The sequence below is a fragment of the Rhipicephalus microplus genome, chromosome X (assembly GCF_043290135.1).
Source record: "Rhipicephalus microplus isolate Deutch F79 chromosome X, USDA_Rmic, whole genome shotgun sequence".
NCBI lineage: Eukaryota > Metazoa > Arthropoda > Arachnida > Ixodida > Ixodidae > Rhipicephalus > Rhipicephalus microplus.
This window is the reverse complement of record NC_134710.1, coordinates 335,016,778-335,032,517: the sequence shown is the minus strand read 5'-3', so window position 1 is coordinate 335,032,517 and position 15,740 is coordinate 335,016,778. Positions and strand designations below refer to the sequence as shown.

The window sequence follows — 15,740 nt, the reverse complement described above, 5'->3', positions numbered from 1 at the left end:
CACGCGTACTCTGCCTGATAAAGTACGCCGATACAATATATTTGCATAACATATTCTGCATCCCCTACTGTCTGTGAAATTTGTGGAAACAGCTGAGCGTGTGAAAAGCCATGGCACAAAACAACCGGTCAGTTAAAGCTATCGCAGGACATAAAACGATCTAACTCTCTTTAGAAGCAAAGAGAACAAGATTTTCGAGTGTGTGGAGGAAAGATATCTCACGTAAAGTGAGACTGACAGAAAAAGCCACAAAACTGCGAGAAAATTGTTGACCTTCACTATATAGAACCTAAAATGGTACTTAAGCAAATAATTCTACGAGGGAGCAACATGAAAACAAATGGACGGATGTTTCATGATGATGGGCAAAATATATTTGTATGCGAGCAAACACGTGCGAGAACACCCTTTGCTGTGAAACAACATGCACGTATCCGGAGGTGCATACTAGTTGAATAAGATTATGACCGCTCCTACCGTTATAACTACCTCCTAAAGACTGCATTTGTTATTCATCTAAGCTGCATAACACTCCAACGTATAAAGCAGCAATTTGTGAGGAAAGGCCTCCGCGAGCGCTAAGTAGAACACTCAGAAAGCGACCGCACTGGCAAGAATGCCTGTCGGGCGGCACCGCATCTTGAACCATAAGTCGATGCAGACGAGCGCCGTAGCCCACAATTATTTGCGTGGCCCACGATTTCGCTATCCACCTATGTGGAAACCCAAGATGCTTGTGTTGCGTAATGGTCCTGGATGATGGGCCACCTCTGACCGATTATTAGTGGTGAACGTTGCCTAGAAGATATTTTAATTTGGTTTTAAAGTAAGGTTACGTGATCCTCGAAGTATTCAGGTACAATAGACATTTTCTGTGGATTCGCGTAGACTTGTGATCCCTGTGTGACGTTACAGAGGTCAAGAACATATGCGGGGCGCGCACAAGACGCCAAATAGCACCAGGCAAGAACCGTTGTTTGTCACCCCTCTGGCTCTTTTGTCGGGCTGCTCTGGAGGTGATTTGGGCTTCTTTCGCCAAGATTTTTTTTCAAGACGATAGTCTTCCTCGCAGACCTTAGATGCAAAAATTTTGACCTGTCTGTCAGTCGGTCTGTAAGTCTTTACATTTGTCTGTTTGTACACCCTTAACGATACTTGAAAAGGCACCAAACTGACCAGACGATACCCCAAACGTCCGACCCCATCCGCAGCACCCACCAATATTGCTCAAAATTCAGTGTTCATACTTGTGCGATTGTCAATTAAAAAGCAGTTATTGCGCTTATCTGAGGCACCTTAACAACACGTATATATTCTGTACGTATCGTCTTTTACTAGAAAAGGTATACATAAGTAATTCTAAGGACCGTAGCGTTTATCACGCTGCGCTGACCACGCAACGCTTGCACGAAAAGGCGAGTGTTTCCAACGCTTTGCTAAAACGAGACGGTGGTGGAACCTACCCGTCGCCTTGCGTTCTACACCTTATCACCTCTGAGATGGCTGCGCATGCCAGTCTCGGAGCCACGCGCTTCGTTTTCCGAGAAAACTGCCAGATAGCGCTCATGGCTCACGTGTGACGTGACTTGATGCGCTCGTTCGCCTCCGCTGCACGCTCGAGGCGCTTTAACGCAGCGCCTCCAGAACACAATTTACTGATTTCTTGCGGCAGAACATCAAATAAATGTTTTGTTCACTCTCTCCACAAGCAAGGCTATCGCCTTTCGAAGACAGTTGCAGATTAATAAGCAGATACGGGGCCATTTCTTTTTTTTTTCTGATGGGGACATGCTCAGAGCCTCCACATTGTTTCGTTCGTCACCGCCCGTGGGTCCCCTTATTTGACAAACATAGTGTTTCAGGGTCACCGAAGCTTCAGCACACGTAGTTTTAGGCGCTCATTCATTCTGGGACACCAGTTTCGTATGGTATTGAGGCGGGCGTTTCGAAGTGATGCAAAATTGTTCCTAATTAACGCCACTAGCAATAATTATATGATGCGCTAAAGCAAGAATTTATGATGTAATTTCGGCATTAACTGACGCAAGGCTACAAATTACTGTGAAAAACTCGCTAACAAAACTTTCGCCGTCAGGGGTCCTTTGAAGTGAGTCGCGCGTTCGAAAAAAAAAAAAAAGTTCCTGAGGTCATGACGCGTGCTGACGGAAAGACGTCATCCCCTTTGATTAGCTTTCGACGCGCTCGCTGTCACGAAATGAGAAAAGGCTGATGGTCTGCGACAAATACCTGTAACTCCGCTCGTACCAGACGGATTCTAGAAATCTTCGCGGCGCATGATTCGTGAAGCGTCATGTGCTAATAGTGATGCTACTCCATTATATGTTGGAAAAATGTTACATGGCTGACTCAATATTACCCTATAAAAAGAATAAGCTGTGTGAAGTCATGCTTAGAAATTGGGGCCGATATTCACAAAAGTGCACTTTGGTCAGGATTGTCTATACGGGACGATGTCAGCCATTGGTGTTGTTTGGCCAACCATTTGCGGAGAGTATACTTATGAATACGATGCCTTGGGTGAATTTCGCACCTGACACTTTTGGTCTCATCAATAACCGCTGCATGAAAATGACTTTGTAGTTTAGCTCTGGAAGTTGCGAACGAGTAGGCCTGATCGTACGCCACGCCTCAATAGACCATTTTCAAGCACACCGCCACCAACGCGGTTATGCAAGCGCTCACGGGAAAAGCGTACGGCGCCGTGACGAGCGCGTGAACCTGCCGGTTTACCGTTACACTTGCACCATTCCAGTATTTTTCACACACTGCGGATTCGGTAAGGCGCAACTGCGTAATTAAATCCAGCGTTTAGCTGCGAGGGCCTCTCGACGATTTCCATCGGACGCACAGTAGGATCAGCTGAGCGGCTCAGAAGCGCCATTCTTTTTCAGCAGCTTGCTTGTGATGCTTCTAATATATTCTAGGGGCATGTCCCTTTGCGTGTACGCTAGAGGCACAGCTCGGCAATATACCCACTGCACTCCCACCGTAACTTTCATGAAGTAAGCAAGCCCCGCTACTCCACTATGCCATTCATCATTCTGTTGATAAGCGAAGTATCCACTACATATCTGAAAGGCGCATGGGAACTTTGTGCTGCGAAGAAGGCTCGTCGACAGGCGGACCCCAAAGTGAGAGCCCGCGAAGCTGAAGCGGCACGCAAGCGGCGACAAGAGAACCTCGACTCGGGACCTGCATCGACATTGCCCATCAAATTGAGCGCGTCACTGATCAAAGAAAGAAAGCGACGCCTAGTGCGAAACGCTCCACGTAATCATTTCATCTGATGCAAGCGAGTAAAATTATATGACTGTGATAATGAAAGAAAGCGCATGCGTAATCGCCACGTCAGAGGGCGCGGCAACGCAGCTTTATCAGATAGTGGTCGTCGCTCGCAAGTCCCGACTTATTTTGCAGACGGGTGTACAGTCTGTTTCACACTTAAGGGAAATTTCGTACCGCGTAGCATCGCCATGCGCCCATCTACGAAACAAATGTGACTATTCTTGTTTGTGGCGGCAAGCACAACCCTCACCCTATACGTTGCTTTCCAATATTTTTAGGTCGTGCGACTTACATGTGAAATAACAGCAAGAGTTTTATATTATGGATTATTCACGGGTGAAGGGCGTCTTTAGTTATATTTCCATGCAAACCTATATGCTACCATAAGCAAGATACCCTGCCTCTTTGAGGCGATCAATTAGCAGCTGCATTTCCGATGTAGGCGGAAATGTTGTAGGCCCGTGTGCTCAGATTTGGGTGCACGTTAAAGAACCCCAGGTGGTCGAAATTTCCGGAGCCCTCCACTACGGCGTCTCTCATAATCATATGGTGGTTTTGGGACGTTAAAACCCACATATCAATCAATCAATTAGCAGCTGCAGAAATTACTGCTCATCTTATGTGCTCCAGTGTTCTTCCGATGTCGTGCGTTACAGTTATCCGTTTGACTGCACTCGAGGGCGCCGACACGAAACTAAACATGGTTTAGTTGAACCCGCAGAGAAACTTGAAAGGTTGTACTAAGTCGCTGTAAATTATCATATCAGGAAACCTTGCAAACGAAATCTAGTCCCATCATTATTTTTGCTAAAACACGTTTAGAATGGGCTCATTCTTTTCTACAGCACGCGGCTTGTCAATTAAAATCAAAATCATCAGCGAAACATCCATCTGCAGTTTGGTGAAACCCGATCACGACTGTCGAGGTTGTAAACAAGTAATCTTTGAATAATTAGAATTCTGTGTTCGGTGTTCAGAATTCGGTGAACAGAATTTGGTGTTCCGGATCACATTGCTCACGATAGCAAGTTTTGACTGCATGTATCAGCACGTGATAACCCGCAATCAGCCCAACTGCTACATCCCGTCTACATCCGCTCGGCAGTACTTACACTGTTTGCATCATTTCTTTCGCACTTCATGCGTACAGATACACGCAGGTGCGTTCAGACATGTATATAATATTTTGGATTTATTAAGTCAACAACAGGTGACGCTTTATTTTTATTTTTTATTTTTTGTTTGGTGCTCCCACAGCGCCAGCGAGTAGCTGGAAACGGGAACCAGCTGCAGCCAGTGCGTTCGATTGGTTCAACGTACCCACATTTTCCACAGGGCTTCGAGCGCCCACGTGGGGTTCCAGGATTGCTCGAAAATAGTCTATTCGACGTCATTTTTAGTCCAACAGCATGATGCAAAAGTGGGCTATAGTGCATCGTTGGAAGTTTCGTGCTCTGTGCACTTATTGACGAAATCGTGCAATAGATGGTCTGGAACGAAGAGGTAACTCATGATACTTTCAGATGCGTTAGGGAATCCAGCGTAACTACGAAGCTTTTTTTAAAAATTATTCCCATATTTAAAAATGGTGGCATTGTTTTAATCACAAATAAGTTTGTTACAATGCACACAAATGTAGAGGCTGGTTTTAAGGTGAATCATTTCTTCTCAATTACTTTTCTTTTTTTTTTTGTACAGCGAAAGCTGTTATGAGATCACAACTCGGGTCTCGCACAGCGCCGTAGTTGTCCGCTGCCACCGGTGTCCCACATCACGTGAAATTAGCAAAAAAAAAAAAAAACTTTTGCGCCAATGACACCGTGGGATTCGAACCCCGGTCTGGTAGGTGCCAGCCTAGTACTCTAGCACTGAGTCACGCTCATGCTTGGAAATAGTTTCTAAACTGGCCTTACGCAGGTTTAATGTCGGGAAAGAAATCACGTTAATATAAATAATAAAGCATTTTAAAACATCGAAGGAGCAACCAGGTGCCACACAATGCGAATTGCGTAATGAGTGTGTCTTCTAAAGCTCTAACCCATTTGAAAAATTGTTCTTGATCACCTATTAACTGCGGCGCATGCCCACTTCAGGCGTAATTCCAGCCACGGCATCAAAAAAATTTCACAAAATTCTTAGCAAGTGTGTACCTAATACCACGCTTCTCCGAAGAATGACAAAGGATGTCATATAGTGAACGCTGGCCTAAGACACAAAAGTGACTACTTCTGGCGTACTGAGTACCCAGCAAGTGGGCTTGTATCAGTCTACATACGAGTGTTTAGAAAAAGGCTCTGAAAGGCCGCTCTTCCAGCTTTCACAGTGACTGTGCTACGCTGTCTGCGCGGGCCTGGAAGTTTTCACAAAATATGTGTGCCACGTTGAGCTGTCCTATTTTATGTGTAGTCGTGCGCAGATTAGTGCAGTAGTTGCCAGTGTATTATCACGGTGATTTTTCATATCAAAACTCAGTCGGACATCACGATGGCGCTCAATACCGTGACGGGGCCCGTCACTTTAGAAGCACCTCTATTATGAGAGGCACTTTCGAGCTGCTTCTCATACAGAGTCCACAATAGGTAAGGCACATTCATTGGTAATGGAATAGTAACCCTTTTGTTTTTGTCCTGCAGAACGCGCTTAGCGCGTAGCGGGCGTGTCAGTGGGGGTAATCTAAGGTGACAGTGCACCTTCGACGCTCATTATTTTTCCGACGTCATGGCTGCCATAGCCAAGATTAGTGGCAGTGTTTGAATGTAATGTAAAGAAAAGCACAAAAACAAAAATTCAACAAAATGCGCAAATCGAACCCAAGGCCGCTTGGTCATTACGACAAACCTTTGGCGCAATGCAAGGAAATGCGAACGGTGAGAGTGCTCATTGAGGTACATTTCTATGTCCTTTATGGGCACCTCAATCCCAGCAGTATAGTGCTGCAGTTAAAGTGATTGAACATTTCGCTGTAGTTACTTCCTGCTGGTTCGGGCAGCATATCAGTCTTTCTGAACAGGCTAACAACCCCATTTCAGCTCTCTTCTGTTCCTGTCATCTATTTAGTTAAATATTCGAAATTACCTTAATATTCAGAAGAAGGAGGTGATGATGACGTCTCTTTAAATATGGCTCATACCCACTCGGGGTGATCGGCCAAGTACTGAATGCATGAATTTGATATTTTCAATATTGAATATTCATGAAAAAATTAATGTACTATAAACGAAAAGAGTGCAAGAAGAGCTGTTTTTTCATTCAGACCAGACAGAATAGTCATTATCTTGACTACTACTGAACGTGCTTAAAAATTGTGCATACTAATAACAAACATAGTTTTACTACTTACTGAAGCATTTGTGGATATTATTAGCCGTTTATACGCATGCAAGATGATCTTCCAGTTGGCTGTTTAGGAGCTTGTATGATTGTATTTTGGGCTTGGAGGAAAAATATAGTCGTATTCTTGTTTAATATTATGATTGGAAACCTTTGCAGCAGGAACATCTGGAGTTTTCACATTTATTTCATTCAGTTGTTTCTCCACAGAGATAATCTGACGTGTTCAAAACCGTGGCCAGTGGGCAAGAATAAAGAGTCTGGATCACTTATAAAAGCATATTCAGATCGTCTTAGCGCATAGCTATGAAATTTTAAGAATGTCTGAACGGTCGGAATACGGAAACGAAAAGGCAATGTAGAAAATCGCGCTTCCTTGTACATAACGTTGTTACTTACGAACCTAGGGAGTCGTAGACGCAATCTCAAGGCTTGTCTTTCCAGGATAACTATAGGCTTGAGTTTTTGAGCAGGCCAACCCGAGAACTATGCGCATCGAAATTCAAATACTGGTCACATACACATTTTGTATATCATCGTCAGTGTGGTCCTGCGTAATCTATATCGACAGCTGCTCAGTCTGCGAAGAATGCCTAAGGCCTGTGGCGCTTTAGATGCAATTCTCTCTGAGTGGGGAGTTCATTTCAGTTTGTCATTATAAATTACTCCCAAATGTTTAACCAACTCAACCCGTATGGGCTCTTGTTTATAGCATATTGAAATAGAGACGGGATCAGGTAATAAAAATATCAACAATGCACTTTTATTTACAATTATTGTCATTCAGATTGTCTCTAGCCATATCTCCAGTGTATTTATGTATGCCTGTAGTTCTGGTACAGAGAGTGTATGTCACAATCTGCCGCGAAAAATACACTTGTTATCTGCATATACAAACACCTTCACGTCCTGGCAATTCGAGATGGAACTCATCATTATGTTAAAAAGTGTTGGCGACAAGACAGCGCCCTGAGAGACACCGAGAGTTTGCTTAAACTTCGACGATACGCAACCATCCTTAAAACAATAAAATTATCTTTTCCTCAGAAATTCCTTCGTCCACGCAATTATATATTTTGGAAACTTGTGGGTCTGTAATGTTTCCAACAAAACTGAGTGTTCTACGCTATCATATACTTTGGCTATCTCTAATCTCACAAGAGCAGCATGTTGCCTTCTTTTCCAAGCAAGTTCAATGCGGCTTTTGCAAGTCTGCGTGTGCACACGATATTGGACAATCCACTCTGAAGTCGATTTCGTTTGGACTTAATCGAGAATATCTTGCTGTGTTTTCTTTCATGGTCGTGCATAATCCGTAAGCGCAGCTAGGACGACTGGGTCACCTACGTATCTTAAGTAGAATGTCACCATTATTAGCACCAGAGACAGCTCATGTGGGCGTGGCGTATGAGACCCGTGTTACTGAGCTCACGAGACATTCATTATTCAAATAAATCTGAATTATCGTCATTGTCTTCTACTTCTACATCAGTGTTGTTTTGTACCGTTAATGTTTTCCGTCTGGTTCGCATCTTTTTTGTGCGTTTGAAAGAGAAAAATGTACCTATGTGCCCAATATTTTTTTACTGGATCCAAAGAAGAAGACGATGGTTAAGTCAGACACTCTCATATGAAGATACGGCTGGTATGAAGATACGGCTGGTCCTCTGTTAAATTTTTATCTCAACAAATCAGGATTTTCATTAAATAACCTATGTGTAGTTTGCAATGAACCGGAAACAATAGATCACTTTCTTCTCACATGCCGCCGCTTCGCCTCACTGCGCCGAATAATTCTTGAAAGACCGATTGGTATGCTCGGATTGCCAGTCAATACATCCACCCTATTATCGTTTGGAGCCAGTCAGTTGGGTGTGGGCCGCAGTGCTATTCTGTCAGCGCTACATAAATTCATTCAGGCGACCGGAAGAATACGCTGCTAGTGGTACTGCCAGATATATCCAATTCTTTCTCCCCCTTCCTCATTCTTGTTAATTTGTTTTATATAATCTGGTTTATCGCATTCTTCTGCAATTTTTCACGTTTTTTCAAAGGAACATTATTATTGTTCCCATCTAATTTCTGTATTTTTTTAGCAAGCGTTGTAAAAAATGATCCATTATGAGGTACAGCTTGGCCAATCCCTCATGTGGGTATGAGCCAAGATCTCCTAGGAGACAAGACAAGACAATACGGCTGGTGGATGAAGACGAAGAAACGTAAGTTTCTTCCACTATAACGGCGACAAGATACAGAAAGCTTGCGCTCAGTGCAGACGCTATGGAAGCAATATTGTCAACACCAGAATTTACTCACTTAAGATTTCCATGGAAAAGTCATTGGTGTCCTACAAAACAGTTGGAAACCATAATAACCAGATTTCGATGTCGTGTCCCCCCGTTAAATTTCTATTCACATAGGGCTGGTCTGGCGATATCACCACTATGCAACTTTTGTTCAGAATTGAAAACAATAGAACACTATTTTTTATCATGTCGCCGATACAAATTGCTTAGGAAAACATTCTTAGCCCTCCCATTTGCTAGCCTGGGGTTGAATTTCACTATAGAAAACATACTTTCCTTCGGTGCTTACGATCTGGGCTTCAGCCACGAGAACGTTTTCTACGCAGTTTGCAAGTACCTGAATGAAAGTAAAAGAATTAAGCTTTTAATTGCGTGATTATTAATCATGAAAAAAAAATAGTTCCAACGAACACAAGAGCATTGTTTAACTATCCTGATTCTTATTCAAGGTAATGAATAGTTGTCTTATCTGCACGAGTGACAAGCAACTATTGCACTCCATTCATTCTGACTAGGGTGTCTTTATTTTTTTTATTCTTTTTTTTGGTGGGTGGTTTCGATATTTAAAAAAAAAAACTTACTTAATTAAGTCATCGACTCTTAGCCAATCCCCCTGAGTGGGTACGAGCCATGTCTGTGGATTCATCATCATCATCATCTTCTTGCAGTGGCGCCGAGACGCCGGTAACAAAATTGAGCATTTTAGGCTAGAGACCCTATTTCTTCCCTCACGACCACGGTCGTCTAGTACCAGTGAGCGTACTGCGCCATCGCTGCCGAGGCTACCGCCAGTATGGCGTCGGAGCAGTCGCAGAGACCGGTAATTATCAGTTTTTTTTCTGTTTTGAAAAAGAAAGGCATAGAGCAACTCCTGCCATGGTCACTCCTCTGTGTATTCTGAAAATTTTGCCCTCAAGGTCACAATATATGCATGCGCTGATACAGTACTGTAGCAAAATCAAGTGATATGTAGCACTTACGGCAGATGTCACGTATGCTTCGTGAAGTCAGGGCTAACCATGACCATACTCTCCAGGCTACGTAACCACCCACTTAATGTCCAATCACATCCATTGATTCCTTTGCGTAGGAGCAGTCGCTGAGATAGCTAATTATTAATTTCTTTTTGTGCTGAAAAAAGGCCATAGTGCAATTCTTTGCATGGTCACCCTTCTATCTATTTTCAAATTTTGGCCTGCAAAGTCGCAATATATGCGTTGATGCAGTACTGTTTAGCACTGATGTGAGATGCCATGTTTTATACTCTGTGAAGTCAGGGCTAACCATGGCCATGCTCTGGGCTATGCATTCACCGACTTATTTTTCAATTACAACCGTCAATTCCCTTGCGGAACTGCACGAATTATGTAATACCTTTTGGAAGCACAGATTGCAATTTGTCTATAGAATGAATGGTTTCTGAGCGGTGACTCGTATTGTTATTACAGATAAAATTGTTTGGAAAAAGCACGCACCTAAGTTCGCTTGTTTAGCCTGAGTAACGACTCATCAAACAATTGTGCGAACGTATAGTTGTGAGGGACATTCACATACTCCGTTCACACGTTCACACGTTCACGTTCACATACTCCTGCAGCAAACGCTGCGCTACCAAAGCAACACCACCTTCCTCATCGGTCCAAATGCATCGTCGGTGCCAGGCGGGCCAATGCTGCCGGGGCAACTGCAACGGAGTTCCCAGTCGGCAGTCACGGCGACTCCGAGCGGCCACGCTTGGCCGTCACAGTCACCGCAAGGGTTGGGTGCCGAAACACCCGCCTTAGCGACCATAGAAGCATCTGAGCTACTTGAAGTTGGTTCCAATACCACAATGGCCCCGCCTGCGCAGCCAACTCGGTATGCGCCCACTACGCTTCGGCGCTCTCAGATGACCACTTCGATGACCGAGGTGTCACCAGTAGGAGGAACAGACGTGGTCGCACCAGGTAGTTTCGTCGCTCCTGTCGGAAGCTTGGACTCTGTGCCTCCAGCGCCTTCCACGTATCCAGGGTCTTATGCTCCTATTGTCTCCGGATGGGCGGTACGAGGCCCGCGTGGTTCAATGCTGAGGCGGCCAAATATGCCAGCGTTGGTCATGGATTCGCACGGTTACGGCAGTTCGGCGAGAAGTACCGGCAACATGACGGCAGTGAGCAGGCAGCCCTACTTCGCTACGTCGATGACAGAGGCGCCGGGATCTGTGGCCATCAGCAGCGTGGGAGTGATCGAATGTCCCAGTCCAAGAAATAGCCTCGCTGGCTCACTTCCAGTGTCTCAGCGACCTGCACCGCTCCCGTGCAGGTCGCTTTCTCCCGGTACACTGCCGACGCGTCCGCCGCCGATGGGGCGCCGATTTCCACTATCGTATGACGAAGAAATCCAACGACGGCCTCCTTCCGGCGTCGATTTTCGTGACCAAGATCGCTTCGATGAAGGATATGACTCGGTGGAGACGGTTGGCGGCCAAAGAGATTCAAACCCGCCCCTCTCGCGCCTGCCTGCTTCTAACGCTGATTTTCCTGACCGAGAGCGAACTGACGAAGGCTTCGACTCGACAGAGACTATTGGTAGACAGCCTCCGCCTCGCCATTCGGGATCCACCAGATCCCAATCCAGGCGTAGACAAATAAACGTGCCTTGTGCGCTGCCGGCGGCTGGTTCCAAAAGCGGCAGCGGACTACATGTGACGCGCATCCGAATGTTTCAGGTCGAACGTGATTCTGGGGCAGCGGCTGCAGATGCGGAAACCCGCAAGCTGACCTATGAGACCCATGATGGCATCCACGACGTCACGGCGAAGCCAGCTCAGCCACCGCAGCCACCGCCGCAGCTGTTATATATACCCGATGAGTCCACGTTCGACGACAACGGTCCAAGTCGACCTAGAGTGTGTAACTGTCCCGGTACCGTTATGATCCGTCGCGGACCACCGCGGCGGTCGACTAGCGGCCGCCTTCGCGGAGTCTATCTCAGGAATGACGACGACGACGACACCGACGCAGACGACCTGTACATGATCAAGATGTCCAAAAAGAAAAAGAAGAGGAAGCAGCCTCCTCCTCCCTCTCCACCGGCAGCACCCGCGACTTCGAGGGGAATCTTGGGCTTTCTTTGTGACCTCTTAGGAGGGCGTCAACAACCGCCGCCACCACCGCCACGGCAGGCAGATTCTGACAGTGATGACGAGAGCGATTTCGAGTTGCGCCGGTTCGACCGCCATCAGCTGGAGAACTTAGTGCGCAAGATGGAGATGAAGCAAGCCGCCTCGGACGACGAGTCGAAGGAAGGCCGGAAGGCGAAAAAAAGGGAGAAAATGCCGGAGGAGAAAGAAGCAGAACAAAAGAAGCCAGATGGTAAAGCTTCGGAGCCGGAGAAGACGGAAGAAAAGCCGCCCGAAGTTAAGGTAGGATATGAGTGCCTCTTAAAGCTAGGGTCATTCGGCTGCGGCGGTACAGGTATGCGCCGAAAGCGTCTGGGTCGTGCGGCATTTTCATTGCCGCTTTAACGAAACGTCAAGCTCGATGCGAGCAGAGTTAAGGAGTGTTCGTGCGTGTGCACTCATTTTTGATTTCATTTAGTCGCTTGGTGCTTAAACGAATTGTACCAGCTCTTGCCAGGTATGTCGATCAATCCTCTTAAAGTTGTTGTAAGACGCGCCGATTCTCGCTGCTGACGCACACGCTTCGGCGTTTTATTATAGCAGTACAGAAAGTATCAAAACTAAAGTGATAGAGCTGCATGTTGAACAGTTGGCCGGCTCTGTGTAGAAACATGTCCAACGCCGTTGACTAATGCCCAGCAAATTTTATGCGGCACAGATCAGTCGCACGCTCTCAAATTCATTATTGCGGGGGAAAATCCAGTTATTCATTTCTAGAAGCACGGCGGCTTTTACACTGCGAATGATATTCGTCGTACTTGTTTTGATATATTTTCGCAGCATGCCATATTTGACGTATCCCTTCTTTTTACTGAATTATTTTCACTCATGACCCTCCAATACACCTCGTCGTATCAAATAAAACTCCCTACTTCACGATTAGAAAAAAGCACACAAATATGTGTACACTGAGGTTCCTTTTTACTCACACTCATCATAAGAAAAGCCTTATTCTGTACTTTTACGGAATAGTATAAATTCATTTAACTTTCAAATTTTGTCATTTCTCAGTCATGGGAAGTTTCAGTCGGACATGAGTGAAAAATCGCATTTCTTGAACTTCTGGCGTGCTCAGTTTCAATAGCGTCATTAAATGTCAGTGGTGAATATCTTGAGTTGCGTGCAATTTTTCTTATTTCTAAGAAAGTTAAGTATGTATGCTATGTCCGGCGTGGTCGTCGGCCTGAAGACGTAGGCGCGGGGCGCGGTGTTCTAAAAAGCATAGACAGTCTGGAACGGGTAAAAACGTATTTATTCTTACTCGGAGCCGGCTGCCAAACTGCGGTGGATTGCTTGATCGATTGAGTGATTCTTGAAAGGAGGAAAAGTAAAATTTTTGTCTACCTCTTGGGCGACACGACGCAGTGCTTCGAACTGCCGTGGAAACGAGTGGTGACTTGCTTGTAATGAGCGTGGGAGATGGGAGCAGTCGACAACTGGACGTCTGCAGGTACGGTGAATCGTTCGGGAGCTCGCTCGGGAACAAACCAGCGCTTGGGAGTAGGAAACAAAACAGTATGCCAATATTGAGGACTGCCTAAAACTTTCCGATATAAACACTGCCTTGAAAACCGTATTTAAAGGGTTCACGAGCTCTTTCGCATAGAGGTCTAGTTTTTGTGCAGAAACATGCACCTGACTTTCACCGCATTTTCATAAAAAATATGCATTGCAGAAAAACACTGCGTGCGCTTAGCACCACAGCTTTCCATGAACGTTGCAGTTAGCATGATCTACAATCGTTATTTTTTGTGCATTTGAGCCTAATTATATGTGTAGTTGGTTCCCAGAACTGTATGCTTCCCAGTCAGATCTTTTACAAGGTACGAATGCACAGGGGTATTCAGCCCTCTGACGGTTTGTAACCGAAAAATCTGGATCACTTAATTAGCTGCACCCTACGAATTCACAGCTGGGCTGGATATTGCAGGTGTTTCCTTGCTGGTCGCAATACGTTTCTTTGCGCACCCACACGATTGTATTTGCAGGGCAGGAAATAGCTTTCAAAGGAAACACGAAGACCCAGGATAGGCATTCAGAGACAAATATGGCATTTGGAGTACTTCTGACTTTGCTTTAGGTAAAAGATGTCCGCCGTTTCTGCATCTCGTCTTGGACCGTTTCCACCTGATAGCTAAATTGGTTCTCATCCTTAGTCTGTCTGTTCTTGAGTAGGACATAAGTATCAGATTCTGGGAGTTATACGTCCCAAACCGCTGTAATGAGACGCCATAGTGAAGGGCTCCGTCAATATTAACAGCCTCTGTGTGTGTGCGCGTGTGCGCTTGTGCGTGTGTGTGTGTGTGCGTGTGTGTGTGTGTGCGTGTGTGTGTGTGTGTGTGTGTGCGTGTGCGTGTGCGTGTGTGTGTGTGTGTGTGTGTGTGTGTGTGTGTGTGTGTGTGTGTGCGTGCGTGCGTGCGTGCGTGCGCGCGCGCGCCTAAATATACGCACAAGTGCATCTAGAATGCGGCCGTACTTCAATTCTGATACTTTCGGGTGAGCAGTCGAACACCATAAGCGCTAGGCCACCGTGGCTGGTAGAGAAAGAAAATATGGCATATCCTACTTTTTTACTAATGACACTTTATGGAAGTTAAGGCGGGTCGAGTTGCCCCGCCGCGGTGGTCTAGTGGCTAAGGTACTCGGCTGCTGACCCGCAGGGCGCGGGTTCGCATCCCGGCTGCGGCGGCTGCATTTCCGATGGAGGCGGAAATGTTGTAGGCCCGTGTGCTCAGATTTGGGTGCACGTTAAAGAACCCCAGGTGGTCTAAATTTCCGGAGCCCTCCACTACGGCGTCTCTCATAATCATATAGTGGTTTTGGGACGTTAAACCCCACATATCAATCAAGGCGGGTCGAGTTAAAGGATGGTTGCATCGTTTTGTAAAATTATGCCGGCATATTTAGTGTACACAGTTGGCGGCCTAAGCCCAAGTTGCGCGGTGGTGCACACATGGCCCTTTGCAACAATGGGGAATTAACAGAGATAGGTCTCTCGTGGGCCATTCGGTCTTTATCGCGGCCTTCACATAGCTTGAAAGCACCGGCATTTGAGGTCGAAAGTAGCCTTTGTATTGGAAAGCCTCTGCGTGTCCTAGAAACTTCTCAGAGAAGAACCAATTAACGTATGCTGTCGGGCTAGTTGGTGTATAGTGGTATAAAACATAATTGGCGCAAACTTGAAAGAAGACAAAAGATGAGGCACGAAAAAGAGTGCCCCGTGCCTCTTTTTTGCCTTCTTTCAAGTTTGCTCCAACGATGTTTTACAAAGTACCAAATAAACGCTGCAAAGATGATTGATTGATATGTGGGCTTTAATGTCTCAAATCTACCATATGATTATGAGAGATGCTGTAGTAGAGGGCTCCGGAAATTTCGACCACTTGCGGTTCTTTAACGTGCACCTAAATCTAAGCACACGAACCAACAACACTTTCGCCTCCATCAAAAATGTAGCCTCCGATGCCGGGATTCAATCCCGCGATCTGCGGGTCAGCGCTACAAAGGTACTTTCCACGTATCAATACTCCTGTCGAGATTCTATGCGCATTGATAGCACTTTGAGCGAAGGCTTTAAATTTCAGATGGGAAGTTGCGAGCAAGTTAAACGATTGTGCTATTGCAACCTTCCAAGAACG

At 45.7% G+C, this 15,740-nt stretch overlaps 1 protein-coding gene across 1 annotated transcript in view; it reads left to right on the top strand.

The window, feature by feature from the left end:
• Positions 1-9,617: 9,617 nt before the first annotated feature.
• Positions 9,618-15,740, top strand: part of LOC119161223 (uncharacterized) — a 41,638-nt gene continuing 35,515 nt past the window's right edge. The window contains exons 1-2 of the mRNA XM_075879683.1: positions 9,618-9,762; positions 10,540-12,345. Of these exons, the coding sequence (XP_075735798.1) occupies positions 9,736-9,762; positions 10,540-12,345 (1,833 nt within the window). The 5' untranslated portion in view covers positions 9,618-9,735. The remainder of the gene's footprint in view (positions 9,763-10,539; positions 12,346-15,740) is intronic.